This window comes from Mauremys reevesii, linkage group 3 (assembly GCF_016161935.1).
Source record: "Mauremys reevesii isolate NIE-2019 linkage group 3, ASM1616193v1, whole genome shotgun sequence".
Lineage (NCBI taxonomy): Eukaryota > Metazoa > Chordata > Testudines > Geoemydidae > Mauremys > Mauremys reevesii.
The window spans coordinates 127,666,309-127,681,049 of NC_052625.1; the positions used below are offsets into that span (position 1 = coordinate 127,666,309).

Genomic DNA, 14,741 nt, shown 5'->3' on the forward strand with positions numbered 1-14,741 from the left:
CAGCAGCAGGAACTTGCAAACGCTATGACCATTGTTTTGAGTGTGAAAGGAGGGCACTGCTATACATTAAGGTTTAAGCAGCCAAAAGTCTACGGCTTACCATGTGTGCCTGCTCCACGAATTCTGCTGTCCTGCCCCGCTTGTCTGATCTCCAGTGCAAGACCCCAGGCAATGAATGCGAAGGCCGAAAATTCGAACTTGTCCTGAGTGTGCATGAGATAGGTGCTGTGCATGGTCTTGTTCACAGAGACAGACTAGACTATGTTTATTGTTCGCAAAAATGTATCTTTGTAAGGAATTCACTCCCTTTTTCCCCCATCACACAGCTGCGACTGTTTCCCGACCTGCCCCGGCATCCCCCTCACAGAGGCTGGTGCAGATTAGGCGGCGAAAGAAAAGGACACGGGACGAGATGTTCTCTGAACTTATGGGCTGCTCCCGAGCTGAGGCGGCACAGCAGACCAGTGGAGGGAGAACATGTCTCAGTACCAGCGCTCACACAGTGAACGGGAGGACAGGTGGCGGCAGGAGGGCCAGCAGGCGACTCAAACGCTGCTTGGACTAATGAGGGAGCAAACGGACATGCTCCGGCGCCTTGTGGACGTTCTGCAGGACCGCAGGCAGGACAGAGCCCCACTGCAGTGTATCTGTAACCGCCCGCCCCCGCCACAAAGTCCCATACCCCCCTCACCCAAAGTAACAAGAAGGAGGGGCGCCACGGGCCATGAGAACTGTCACTCCACCCCTGCAGAGTGCTCAATTACCAAAAAGCTCTCATTCCCTAAATTTTGAGAAGTCCTTTCCTTCCTGCCTCACTCAAGCTCCCATCCCAGTTTCATCCCCTAACTGTCTAGGTGATAATAAAAAAGACTTTTCTGTTAATTACTGTTTCTGTCATGTTCTTTTAGAGGAGACTGTGTTTCAAGGGGGGAAGAGGGTTGGTAATTGGACAGGTCAGTCACCTTTACCAGGGTACAGACACGGGGGCAGGTTCAGCAGCAGGTCACACACACAGTGCAGTCTCTAGGCACCCTGGTCAGTCTGGGAGGTTGTTTTAATGTTCTGTTTTGGGGGTGCTATGTGACTTTGTGGCGGGGGAGGGTGGTTAGAGATCTTATGCAGCAGTCCTTATCCTGGATCACAGAGCCACACAGCAGCTGATCTGTAACCGTCCTCCCCCGCCACAAAGTCACATAGCCCCCACACACAGAGTCCCGAGAAGGAGGGGTTGCAGGTTCCGTTGAAACAACCAGTCCGCCACTGCGCACCGCTCTAGGAGCAGGAGCCTGTAATTCCTCGAGTTTAGAAGTGGTCTTTGCAGCACTACACACCCTACCCACCACAGTCTGTGTCCCAGTTTTAACCCTTTACCGCGAAATCAGTACTAAAGAAAATGGTGTTTATTAACAAAGTTCCATGTATTTTATTTTTAAACGTGTGTTGGAAGAGGGGGAACGGGGTGAACGGGGTATGTAACTGCAGAGGATAGTCAACATTAATTGGGTAAAGAAACGGGGGCAGGTTCAGCTTCTCTGTAAACAAACTTAATAGTCACAGGTTACCCTGCTCACTGAGGAACCTAGCTTTCAAAGCCTCCCAGATGCACAGCGCTTCCCGCTGGGCTCTTCTAATCGCACGGCTGTCTGGCTGGACGTAATCAGCAGCCAGGCTATGTGCCTCAACCTCCCATCCCGCCATAAAGGTCTCCCCCTTGCTCTCACAGAGATTGTGGAGCACACAGCACGCTGCAATAACAATGGGGATATTGGTTTCGCTGAGATCTGAGCGAGTCAGTAAGCTTCTCCATCTCCCCTTGAGACGTCCAAAAGCACACTCCACCACCATTCTGCACTTGCTCAGCCGGTAGTTGAAGAGTTCTTTGTCACTGTCCAGGGCGCCTGTATAGGGCTTCATGAGCCAGGGCATTAGCGGGTAGGCTGGGTCCCTAAGGATCACTGTAGGCATCTCCGCATCCCCAACAGTTATTTTGTGGTCCGGGAAGAAAGTACCTTCCTGCAGGCGTCTAAACAGACCAGAGTTCCTGAAAACACGTGCGTCATGAACCTTGCTCGGCCATCCAACGTTGATGTTGGTAAAACGTCTCCTATGGTCCACCAGTGCTTGCAGCACCATTGAAAAGTAGCCCTTTCGGTTAATATACTGGCTGGCCTGGTGGTCCGGTCCCAGGATAGGGATGTGAGTTCCATCTATAGCCCCACCGCAGTTTGGGAATCCCATCGCGGCGAAGCCATCTATGATGACCTGAACGTTTCCCAGGGTCACTACCTTTGAGAGCAGTAGCTCAATGATTGCGTTGGCAACTTGCATCACAGCAACCCCTACAGTAGATTTGCCCATGCCAAAGTGGTTCGCTACTGACCGGTAGCTGTCTGGCGTTGCAAGTTTCCAGAGGGCTATGGCCACTCGCTTCTGCACAGTCAGGGCTGCTCGCATCCGGGTGTCCTTGCGCTTCAGGGCAGGGGACAGCAAGTCACACAGTTCAAGGAAAGTGCCCTTACGCATGCGAAAGTTTCGCAGCCACTGTGATTCATCCCAGACCTGCAGCACTATGTGGTCCCACCAGTCCGTGCTTGTTTCCCGGGCCCAGAATCGCCGTTCCACAGCATGAACATGACCCATTGCCACCATGATGTCCACGGCGTGGGGTCCCGTGCTTTGTGAGAGGTCTGTGCCACTCTCACACTTCATGTCCTCACCGCGCTGCCGGAGCCTCCTCGCCCGATTTCTCAGCATCTGACTGTGAAAAAAGTGGACGATAAGGTGCGAAGAGTTGACAACGGCCTTAAGTGCAGCGATGATCGCAGCGGGCTCCATGCTCGCAGTGCTGTGGCATCCGCGCTGTCACTGACCAGAAAAGTGCGGTAACAGATTTCCCGCCGGTGCTTTCATGGAGGGAGGGCGGGAGTGACGGTTGAATGACGACAGTCAACACATTTTCCCCCAGCAGGCATTGGGGGCTCAACCCAGAATACCAATGGGCAGCGGGGACTGCGGGAACTGTGGGATAGCTGCCCACAGTGCACTGCTTCCAATGTCGACGCTTGCCCCGTTAGTGTGGACTCACAAAGTCGAATTACTGTCCTTAGTATGGATACACACGTTCGACTTTGTAAGGTTGGTTCCACAAATTCGAGTTAAGTAAAATCGAACTACTCTGGTAGTGTAGACATACCCTTAGAGTGGAGTCAGCATACTTAAAGGGGCAATGCACATTTCTCTCTCACACACAGAGGGTGTGTTCTCTGTCTCCCCTCCCTCCATTTGTGCTGCCTTGTAGAGTGTGAGGCTACATTAACAATGTGTTAACCCTTGAGGGCTCAGCCGAGTGCTAGTTCATTGTTTAGCTAAGGCATTCCCTGGGAAATATCCCACCCTATTCCACCCTCTAACTTCACCATCTCAGCCAAGCTTCACAATCATCATTGCTGTGTACAGTATTAAATTGTTTGTTTAAAACTTTATATATGTCTTTTGTTTGGTGAAAAAAATTTCCCTGGAATCTAACCCCCTCTATTTACATTCATTCTTATGGGGAAATTGGATTCGCTTAACATGTTTCACTTAAAGTCGCATTTTTCAGGAACATAACTACAACGTTAAGCGAGGAGTTCCTGTACAACCTCTAGTGCGAATGCACTTATATGAGTCCAGGTCTTCACTACAGAGGCACAGCTACCACGCCATAGCTATGCCGCTGTAGTGAGGATGCTTCCAACAGTGATATCATGTTAGGAACTCCACTTCCCTGAGCGACAGTAGCTAGGATGACAGAAGCATTCTTCTTTCAACCTAGCTGCATCTACATTGGGGTTTAGGTTGGCAGTTTTTCAGACCCCTGTGTGCCACAGCTATGCCAACCTAACTTTTAAGTGTAGACCAGACCTCAGCATAAGGACCTCTTATATCCTTCCCTTATGAGTATAAGCACATTTATACTGGCGATGGTGTCCACACGAGGGGGTTGTACCAGTGTAGTTAAAACATTACACTTATGTGTAGATAAGACCTTACGGGATCCTAGTTTTCTGTGATTAAAAAAAACCCCAAAAATTCTCCAATAAAAAAACAAAACCAAAAAAAAAAACCCCATAAAATCCACATTTTTACTCAATTAAAATGAAACACCGAACATTAGTTTACCTAGTCACAATATATATAGGTATCAGCTGAAGACAATGTTTTATTGGCATATTTACAATTTAAGCAAGTTCAAAGCCTACCAATGTCATTAATCATTATAATAAAATAAAAATGGAATGATCCAGTCACAGTGCATTGTTTCTTTGCTATTGTTGCTGACCCTACTGTTTCAACTTCTTCATCCCTTTTCATTCAGTTTATGTTTAGCACTTTCCACCTGCTTTGCAATTGTCTCCTTCATATGTAATCTACAGCCTTGCCGCACACAGTACAGAATAGCACAGTACCATCAACGTGAAATTTCTCCTTGCCAAACTCAGCAATATTTTAGCGATTTTTAAAGTTTTTGGCATCTTTTCATAACTTTAATTACTTACATCTGGAAGCTGACGTGAAATTTGAGATGCATTAAAACACAAACCCCTATATGCCACTGAGTAACCTCAGTATGCTGGGAACAGTTTACTGGAGTATGTTTAGCTATGTAAATTTAAAGCACATTCAAAAAAAATCAACCACAGGAGGGGGAGGTTGTGCGCATTGAATAAGTGACACTGGTACTTTCAGTAAAATGTAGTTAATAGTTAATATACATTTTCGTAAAATGTAAAAATTACAGATTTCTCTGTAAAAATGGAAATGCCATGTTTTTCTGTGGCTAATGGATTTCTAGGATCCCTGGTCCTTAGCAATATCAGGAGTATAAAATCTGATCTTCCTTAGTTTTTTTTTGGAGGACCAGTAGGAGGTATAGGATACATTTATTTTCAATTCTTAACATGTTATTAAAGGCTGAGGGTGTTGAATTTTTAGCAAAGCCTTCCTGTATTCAAAACGTTAATCACTAGAGTTAAATAGGTGTTAATAAAACAAACAAAAGTTTTAAACAACCAGACTGATTAAGAGTCCCTCACCCTCTTAACAGTTCATCATTCATGCTCTGGGTACATCTTCACTGCAGAGTTAACTCAGATTTTGACTCAGGTATTGCCCCCAAGTTTGTGAGAGTGTTTTAAATCTAGGCTAGCTGGCACTGCTCAGTGTATGAGCTAGCGCTCTGGTGCTGTTTTCACTCAGGCTGGTAACCTTCCTACTTTGCAGTGAGGATGTAGGCTAAATCACGCAAGTATTGATAGTCTTCCAGTGCTTTCCCCACCGTTCCCCTGTGTGTCCAGAAGCAGAGTCTAGTCCTTCTACAATTCATTGGGAAAGAATCAGAGCAGATCAGCTTCCTGCTACACAAAGAACCCAGGGATATGCCTCGAGATGGGTGAGCACAGTACCAATGAGGACACAGTAACTCAGAGATATGGCTTTGCAGCTCATACCTAGGCTAAGCCAATTCAGGTGTTGACCACTCAAGTTGACTTTGATCTTCTAACCTAGACATGATCTGAATTTCTAATGTAATTAAGAACCAACCCTGCTCCTGAAAACAACAGCAAACCCACACAAGCCTCCACATTCAGGCCTCCTTCATACATACAAAAAGGCATGAGCCTAATTTTTCGCTTTGCAGATCTCCTTTAAACTGTTTCCTGCAGTCCTTACTCGGGTAAAACACTTCCATTAAAGAATCAGACCTCCATGTTTTCAACTATGAACTATCACCTAGAATGTTAATTCATATATGTTTCAGTTAAAAGTGAAATCTTATCAGTAAGTTTGCAGACAGGCAGACAATAATACTGACACCTGGGATATAATCACTTGCAAAGAAAACCTCGATAATTACAGGAAATAATCTGTCAAGGTACAATGATTAGCTTTATCATTTTGTCCTGCTTCAGTGAGCAAAACTCATTAAGAACTCACAGTACAGCTGAATCTGAACAGATTGTCCTCAAGTTCACTGGAATCCTGGTGCAGTCAGATTCCATGGAAAACTGGGTTTGCTGGATTTGCTTCTGGAATTTACTTTGACTGGTTCCCATCCCATTTTGTGTTCTCTGCCATAAAACACTCACTCGCTCATACAGGGCTGGCCTAACAGATTTATGGAGCCAGCCATGAATTGACAGAAAGAGAAATCGGATCATGAGTTGCACATCAATTGCAGAGCACGCAAGACACATGAGCCCAAAGAGTAGGGCACAAAGAGTAGGGCACAAAGCAGCCACTTATTCTGCTTGTGTTTGAAGCCAGCCCTGCATTCACCTTTTCCTTCAGGTGTCATCATGGCTGGGTAATACATAGCCTGACACCCTCCTTCTCTCTCTTCTGCCTCACTAACTCTCCTCACTCCAATATATTCAAACCCACTGCAACTGCAGCTAGAGGTACCTTCCTTGCATACCAAAGATAATTACTGGTACTCAGTCCTTCTGTTGCATCCATTTTATCTAGATTGTAAATTCTTCAGGGAAGGATCTTTCTTTTCTTGCATGTTTTTAAAGCCCCGTGTACGCCAGTTACACTACATAAATAATAAAATGTCAGAATGGCAGCCGCTGACTTCCCATTCTGCATGGAGAGCCCCAATATGTTATAGGATACCATGAGTAAATGGTCACATGTGCTTCTGATAAAAAGTCTACATGAGTCTCAGAGGTCTTGAGGTATTTACCTGGCACTTCTTCATACATAATCCTAAACCACATCACAAGGTCAGCCCAATTTTTGTCCCTCTCTTCAGTATAAACATATGGATTCTTTAATCCTTCTGGTTGTTAAACTGCATTAGTGCCTCACTTCCCATTTTCTAATGGTTTGACTCTCTTTTAAGCCAAGATGTTATTTAATTACATAAGAGTTATGTTACGTAAGTTGTTGAAGCATTAACTACAGATAGGAGGAGGTGGCTTTGTTTAGATTTACACTTAATAAAACCATCCCTGGTTTTGGTCTGGATTCTTGACCAGAAAAGTTATATATTGAGTATTTAACACTATCCATGTTGCCATTCTATTCTGTATAAGTTCTTATTCATGTAGTATATGAATGTCTTCCACTAGCACACTAAGAATGAGACTAACATCCATCAAGTGTTTGCTCTCTCATCCCTTCCCTACATGTATGTGCAAAGAAGTATGTGAAGTAGAATGCTTTGTTTTGGAATTAAATATTTTTATATAGATATATCTCGTCTCCCAAACAACACACACTCCATTGCACACATCTCTCTCTCTCTCTCTCTCTCTCTCTCACACGTTTATGTTAGAGAATGGTAGGTTACACAGTCTTGAACCAGCCCTTGAGACGGTTCTGTCTCCTGCACAGATGAACTTTACCCTTACTGTAGAGAGTTCCATTGTGCCAGAGCAGCAAAGGTTGTTGACTAGTCTTCATTCTGGAACCTCAGTTGATCTTTTAGATACCAATCGCCTAGGCCCAGGGTCATCTTGAAAATAAGGACCAAGACCTTCAACTTGATTCGATATTCTATAGGTATCCAGCATAGGGAGCAGCAGATAGGCTTGCTGTGCTTGCAGTAGCCTAGGTTGCTGAATAGATGAGCTGCAGCTTTCTGTACTAGTCAGAATTTCCTAAATACTGAAGGTTTCATTCCCAGGAAAATCACTTAACTGAGGTCAAATTATCATTCACCTGGATGAGACAGAGACTCCTAGCCATCTGAAGATGGTAGAAAGTGTTACTCACAGATGCTGCTATGCAAGAGCTCAGTATCAATGAGGAATCCAGGAATGCACCTAAGCTATAGAGACTGAATTGACCAATTGTGGGGAGCACCTTCAACCAAAGCAACAGAACATTTCTCACTTGTGATGTAATCTGAAGTATTGCACTTCTCTAGCTCTGTAAATAAATCTTGACCTGCCCCTAGAACCGGGGGCGGCTCTAGCTTTTTTGCCGCCTCAAGCACGGCAAGCAGGCTGCCTTCAGCGGCTTGCCTGCAGGCGGTCCCCGGTCCCACAGATTCGGCGGCTTGCCTGCAGGAGGTCCGCTGGTCCCACGGATTCGGTGTACCCTCCACCGAATTGCCGCCGAATCCACAGGACCGGCGGCCCTCCCGTAGGCAAGCCGCCGAAGGCTGCCTGACTGCCGCCCTCGCAGGGACTGGCAGGGCGCCCCCCGCAGCTTGTCACCCCAGGCACGTGCTTGGAGCGCTGTGCCTGCAGCCACCGCTGCCTAGAACTACAAGATGAAATAAAAATGTGCAGACTCCAGTTTCAGCTTTGCCAAGAATTCATAAAGTAGCACAAAGCAAGTCAGGCCCATGCATTTGTTTTGGCTAGTTGAATCATGTAAAGCAACGCTTTATAAAATGACTTTTTATACAATAAACATCAAGTCTTTATACAAAGCAATATTTTGTTCTTTCCTTCCTGTCACTACTGGATTCCTTGTTGGCTTTCTTTGGTATGAATTAGCACAGCTGAGAATCTGTTCGTCCTCTTCAGGTTTTAAGATGGTCAACCATATATATTATCTAGTTTGCTGTCTCAATTTAAACTAACAAAACCAACATTCCCATTCATTTTTCCTCTGTTTTAATTTTTAAGTCATAGAGAGCCATCGTTTTATTTCAAATCCACAAGCTAGAAGTCTAATTCAGTCTCTTTTTTGATTAATCAATCATCCATCCACCTATTTAGCATCTCCTTGACATAAATGAACAAAGTGTATGCACATACAGTTGTACATTGGTTTAAACATACACACGCACGCACACCATTCTGCCTTTACTATTTTTAAATTAATAAATATGATCATTCTGCCTTTCCTTGGTTTGGCATATAGAGCCAAATAATCCATGTAACGGTCAGTAAACGATATATTCCTTTCTGTCCAACCACATTCAGAGAGAGAAGGCATATTTTTTTCCATTCATCTGCACTTTGGTTTAATTTAGTAATCTTTGAGCTCCAGCCATCTTTTCCTTAATTTAAATGAGAACCTTGTATCCCATTCTGCTTTCCTTAAATACCCTGTAGTTCTCCTCTATAAAAAGCACCATGCATACCAAAGCAGAAGTCAAATTATCCTAAGCCTCCCCTTCTATCTCCCCACAAAAAGCACTACTTTCCCAAACTACGTCCACAAACAAATATGCATCCTCTCCTAGACTACACAGATCTTCATAATATTGTTGTCCCTCTTCTTTCTCATTTGCTTTGATCAGTAGTGAAATAGTTAATTTTGACATATAAATTGTCAAAATTAGTCTTCGGAGTCAATGCCTCGATTGGGGGTGAATGTGGGCTGTTCACAGTACTTCTCAGAGTTGTTATTTCAGACTGTCTGCTGAGTCAGGCAGACATCTCTGTTCAGGTTTACACTCTGTAAAAATAACCTTTGGACTGTGAACGACCATAACTTACTTCTTTTAAATCAGCAAAGAATCCTGTAGCACCTTATAGACTAACAGATGTTTTGCAGCATGAGCTTTCGTGGGTGAAAACCCACTTCTTCGGATGCAAGTGATACTTCTTTTAAATCGAAGCTTAGAATTTGGAGCACAAGATAACAGTCACCATGAAAAAGTACTGGCTTTTTAGCTGCTGTGAGCTGGCCAAATTTGATCCCTAGTTTAAGCAGAAAATAAAAAAAGACAAGTAAAAATGAAGGAATCCGGACTTCTTACCTTCTCTGCATTTCTCAGCTTTACAGATAGTTGTGCCTTCTGAATAGTCTGCTTCCAGCAGCTCAGGACTTTCAGCTTACACACCAGCTCCCCTAGTCTGGTGTTTTCATCTTGCAAGGCCTGCAGCTGCTCTTGCTAAAGACAACATTATCACAATCACTATTAAGAGAGACTTCTTACAACGGCACTTTCCCTTAGAGCAATCTACAGTGTTTTTACAACATGTTTTCTCTCCAGCTGAAGTCTGAACTTCCAAACCTTCCAACTTTGCAGTTTAAACCGGTGCACTTTTCAAAATGAATTTCAGTTACTGTATCGATGAAGGAACAGAAGTGAACACTTCCCACGGACAGAAAATAAACAAACAGGTAAAACTGTAAAAATAAACCACCACTGAGATAAAATACATGGATTTTTCTGTGGATATCCAAATTTACCCAAATGGTGGTTTGGAGTCATATTCATTGGTTCATATTCAGTACCCTATTTCACCCCACTCATGATTTTCCTGATAAGGGTGACATAATGGCAAAATTAGAAGATATATGAGAAGCTGAACCCTATTTTTCCTGACATTGCCCCAGCTGGGAGGCTTGTTGCTGAAAACTGTTCTCTTGAGATGGATCTGGGTGGCCACATTACATTTACATTTCCCCTCACATGCTTTCCCACTTGTTAGACCTGGAAGTGTATTTTTCATGATTTATCATAGATATTTAGACATAAGATTCTGGTCCGACAAAGGAAGACCAAGTTGGTCTCATTTGACTTAACTGACGGACTGATCAACAACTCTATTCTTCCAAGTTTCCCACATCAATTAAACTAGCCTTGGATATAAAAATGATTTAAGTTTGTTTATTTTCACTGCATTATCTTCTTCATTGGGGAGCTAAGGATTTGGCTGAACGCACTATTACTTATTATTCGTATTACCATTGTGACCAAAAGCTGGTAGGCACTACATGTGGAATTTATGGTAGCTTTTCCTTTAGTTCTCAGATATATAAGATTTTTCCCCCACCCCCCTAATTTTGGAACACCTAATTTTCAGATTATGGACTAGTTATGGAGAGTTAGTGATTATGGCCCCAGTTCAGCAAAGCACATGAGTGGTCCCCATTGCTATTCAGAAAAGTGCTTACTTGTGATTAACTTTATGCACATGAGTAGTCTCTGATTTACAACTGGACTATTTGTACTAAATTAAGCAAGTGCTCAAGTGCTTTGCTGAACTGGGGCCTGTGTGTGTCTGCCTGTGAAAAAGGGTCTATTCTAATGTTGATTTTCCTCCTCGATTTCAGACTAAAAGCTCAGAGAATACCAATTTCTTTCTGTCTCTTTTTGTCCAGTGCTGAGAACACTGTCTGTTCTAAATTATAACAATATCCTTTTGATTTTATGGTTAAATTCCACGTATACATTTCCATTTCTACTTCAGATGGACCTGAACTGCAAAGCTCAGACCCAGAACTCAACCTCTCCAAAGTACACCAGGAGTACGATGCAAGTTTTTGGGTCAGCCCATTACAGATACACAAGACAGTTGCCAAGTTCAGAGTCAAAACCACCACCAAAGTTCAGTAGGTTTTATATCCAGACATTTGGTTTGGGCCCATAATTCCTACACTTAAAAAACAAACAAAGAAACAAAATAAACCCCCTCTCTTACTTTAGACAAATGTTCTTTCAATCCATCATCATCTTTAATGGAACCAAATTTTTTCTTCAAATCAATCATATTGTCAACCCCTTCTTTTCTCACTTCACTGATGATCTCAAATACTTGTCGGCTCATATTAAGGCGATAGTCATCTAGCTTCCCCTGCAATTAGAAACAGAAGCCAACAGTATGGAGGAGGGAAGACACATGCATATGAACTTAATAAAACGATATTCTAAATAATTCTTCCATATAAAATATGCAGGTAACTCATTGAAATGCATCTAGCAGAGCATTTAAATGAATTAGTGGCTCTTTTTATAAGATATGCAAGACCTTAATTTCTCTGCAAATTTTTTTTTACCTCATTTTAATGGATTGTATTCTGCTCATCAGATGCTGGAAAAAGAGAAACATGGACTAGCAGTCCCCATGGAGTCCCTTGCACACAATATTTTAGAAGGTATGAGAAGTATCTTAGTTCCTGCCTGAAAACTTTATCTGATAATTATTTCACAGTCATAAAGTATGAGAATGAGGAAGCAGATTTCTTCCTTTAGCCAGACATTCCAGCCCATGTCATTTCAATTGCATAGCTTTGTAGATAAGCTATCAATATGCACAAAACACATGTGTTTAATAGAATGAGTAGCATGTTGTAAGAACAAGCTTTTTGGTACAAAACGGATTCATGTTAGAGACAACATGTGAGACAGTGAGGAGATGAGACTGCAAGTAATTCTGCTACCACCTTTGCCATCCTCTGGGGCATTAATGGACTTGTGGATACCTCACAGATAATCATGAACTAGAACCCGAAGATTATGTATTGGATTGCTTCTAGAACAGGTTATCGATCAAGTGAGTAATTTTCTTACATTTCAGTTTAGAGGCTGGATTGTGATACCATCACTCATGCTGTGTAGTAAACTTACTCCTCAAATAGCCCCAGTGAAATCAACAGGAGGGACCATTTAGGAAGTAAGGCACTACTCAGCATGAGGAATGGCATAACAAGTTGGCCCTCGGTCAGTGGTTCTCAAACTAGGGCCGCCGCTTGTTCAGGGAAAGCCCCTGGCGGGCCGGGTCAGTTTGTTTTCCAGCCATGTCTGCAGGTTCAGCCGATCGCAGCTCCCACTGGCCCCGGTTCGCCGCTCCAGGCCAATAGGGGCAGTGGGGAGCGGCGGCCAGTACATCCTTCCATGGCCTCTGGGAGCTGCGATCGGCCAAACCTGTGGACGCAGCAGGTAAACAAACTGGCCTGGCCCACCAGGGGCTTTCCTTGAACAACCGATGGCCCTAGTTTGAGAACCACTGCCGTAGGTTATTAAGAAAAATAATATACATTGTTTTAAAATTAAAAATTTACTTTTATTCTCACCACCGTAGCTAAAAAGAGCAAGTGCCCCCACCCTTTTAAATGGGATATTAGTCCCCTTTAAAATGTACCTTCTCTTCATCAGAATAGATCCACATACTTCCCTAGCTGAAAATTTCCCCAACATACTCCCAAAGTACATAAAGAGATGAACAGTAATTCATCCATACTCTTTAGCTTGTGGGCCCATTTCTCTAATTCATTTCTTTTTATGCCACACATACTAGATAATACAATGGCAACTAAAAGGGACCTATCAGATACCCACTTGGTTTGTACTTACTTTTAGATGTAAACAAGTCACAAACAGATTCTGCACTAACGTTTCATATTCATCTTGTACTTCTTTCCTTATCTCCTCTTTGAGACAGAGATTTTCTTTTTCTAGATTAGTGAATCTGGCTCTTAGAGCAGTTATTTCCATAATCATCTCATGACCCAGCTCTGCTACCTATCAAAGAAGAAAAATGTAAATCAGTTAAACTAGAGATGGGCCTAAACCAAAAACCCTTGGTCTGAACATCCCAGAACTTTGAAAAAAAGTTTGGATACAAATATGAACCTCATGGCTTGAGTCCATTTCTAACTGAGAGGTTACATTACAGTAATTAAACAGTTCTGTAAAATCACCCATGTTTTGCATCTCTATTTGCTTTGAAGTTATTTCCTTTAAAGGGGCTGAATACAAAGGATCCTTGAGGTTCAGACCCAATGTTTTGAGGGTGCTAAGATGTATAACGACACATGAAAACCCAAGAGTCTATTTGTGGTTATGAGGGGAGGGAGAGAAAGAGAATGACACCGAAGATGAGCAATGAATCCAGTAGGTAAGAGGGATTGGGAGCAAGTATATTTGGGGAGGGCTGATGGAGGAAAATTAAGAAGTTTGATATTAGGAGAAAGTCTGTGTGGGGCCATGAAGTTTTGGTGCATCCTGATCCCACTTACCCTAACCACCCCTATTCCTTGAAGACAGAAATCAGAGGAACTGCAACTAAGCTGTATAGCAAACTACTAGGTTGTAAGTTTCTTGGGGCAAGTAAAATGTCTTCTTATAGGTTTGTACAGCTCCAGGCACAGACTGCTTAATAAAGAATCAAATAAACAGCAATGTATTGTTAGTAGGTCTCTTGATACTTGAAAACACAGCACCAATCTGATTCCTAGAGATGGAATCCACATTAGCAGAAATGGGAGCACAACCAATGGAATGTATTTGTCCGCCTGGTTTGCAGGCTCAGACAGGTAGTTATTACATGTATAAGTTCTTTCATTTTCATCCTTAATCTATTGCATTTGCAACCAGTTTGCATTCATATTTAATTGTGAGTACAACATTAGGAAGTCCAGGGTCATTTTAAAAAAATTGATACCAGAAGCCTTTATATGCAAAAAATATATATAGTATACTCATGGTTGGTAGCACCAACTATTTTTATGATTGCCTGATACTTCCTATTATAGAACCCAGTTTTCAGTTGCTTATAACTTTGCCAAACTTTAACCATTTAGACTGATTTTTTCCATGCTAGGTGTCTGCCTCAGGTTGAATTCTTCTGGAAAATTTCAGCTAGAATAGTTCAGCCATTTCTAAGAATAAGGCTGGAATAAGAATTGCCACATCAAAGAAAAGACAAGAATTTTTTAAACAACTCTAGTGCCCCTAGCCTTTAGAGCATGGACTTTAAATTTGGCATGTCTGTGTCAGGGATGTGCCTTTTCCACCCTTGTGAAAACTGGCCAAAATGTGACCAATTTAGAAGCCTTTGACAAAAAATTATCAGAGTTTACACATATTTAGTAGACTACTTAGAGTTTAACAGATAAAATCTCTGAATATTCCAAGCTCACTGAACATGCTCAAGGCTCTCTCAGCTCCTAGTGCTGATCAGACTGTGCATATGCCATCCCCACAGAGCAACTGAGCATGTGCCAGCCCAGGGCTTCAGAGGAAGAGCCAAACGTTCTCTGTAATGGTTGATCCCAGTTGTTCT

The 14,741-nt window shown here is 42.8% G+C and overlaps 1 protein-coding gene across 10 annotated transcripts in view; it reads right to left on the reverse strand.

Moving 5' to 3' along the window:
• Window positions 1-14,741, reverse strand: part of LOC120401000 — a 131,024-nt gene that overhangs the window by 21,598 nt on the left and 94,685 nt on the right. For all 10 annotated transcript variants that reach the window (XM_039530460.1, XM_039530454.1, XM_039530458.1 and 7 more), the window contains 3 exons: window positions 13,031-13,198; window positions 11,379-11,531; window positions 9,707-9,841 (listed from right to left, as the gene is read on the reverse strand). In XM_039530460.1, the coding sequence (XP_039386394.1) occupies window positions 9,707-9,841; window positions 11,379-11,531; window positions 13,031-13,198 (456 nt within the window). The remainder of the gene's footprint in view (window positions 1-9,706; window positions 9,842-11,378; window positions 11,532-13,030; window positions 13,199-14,741) is intronic.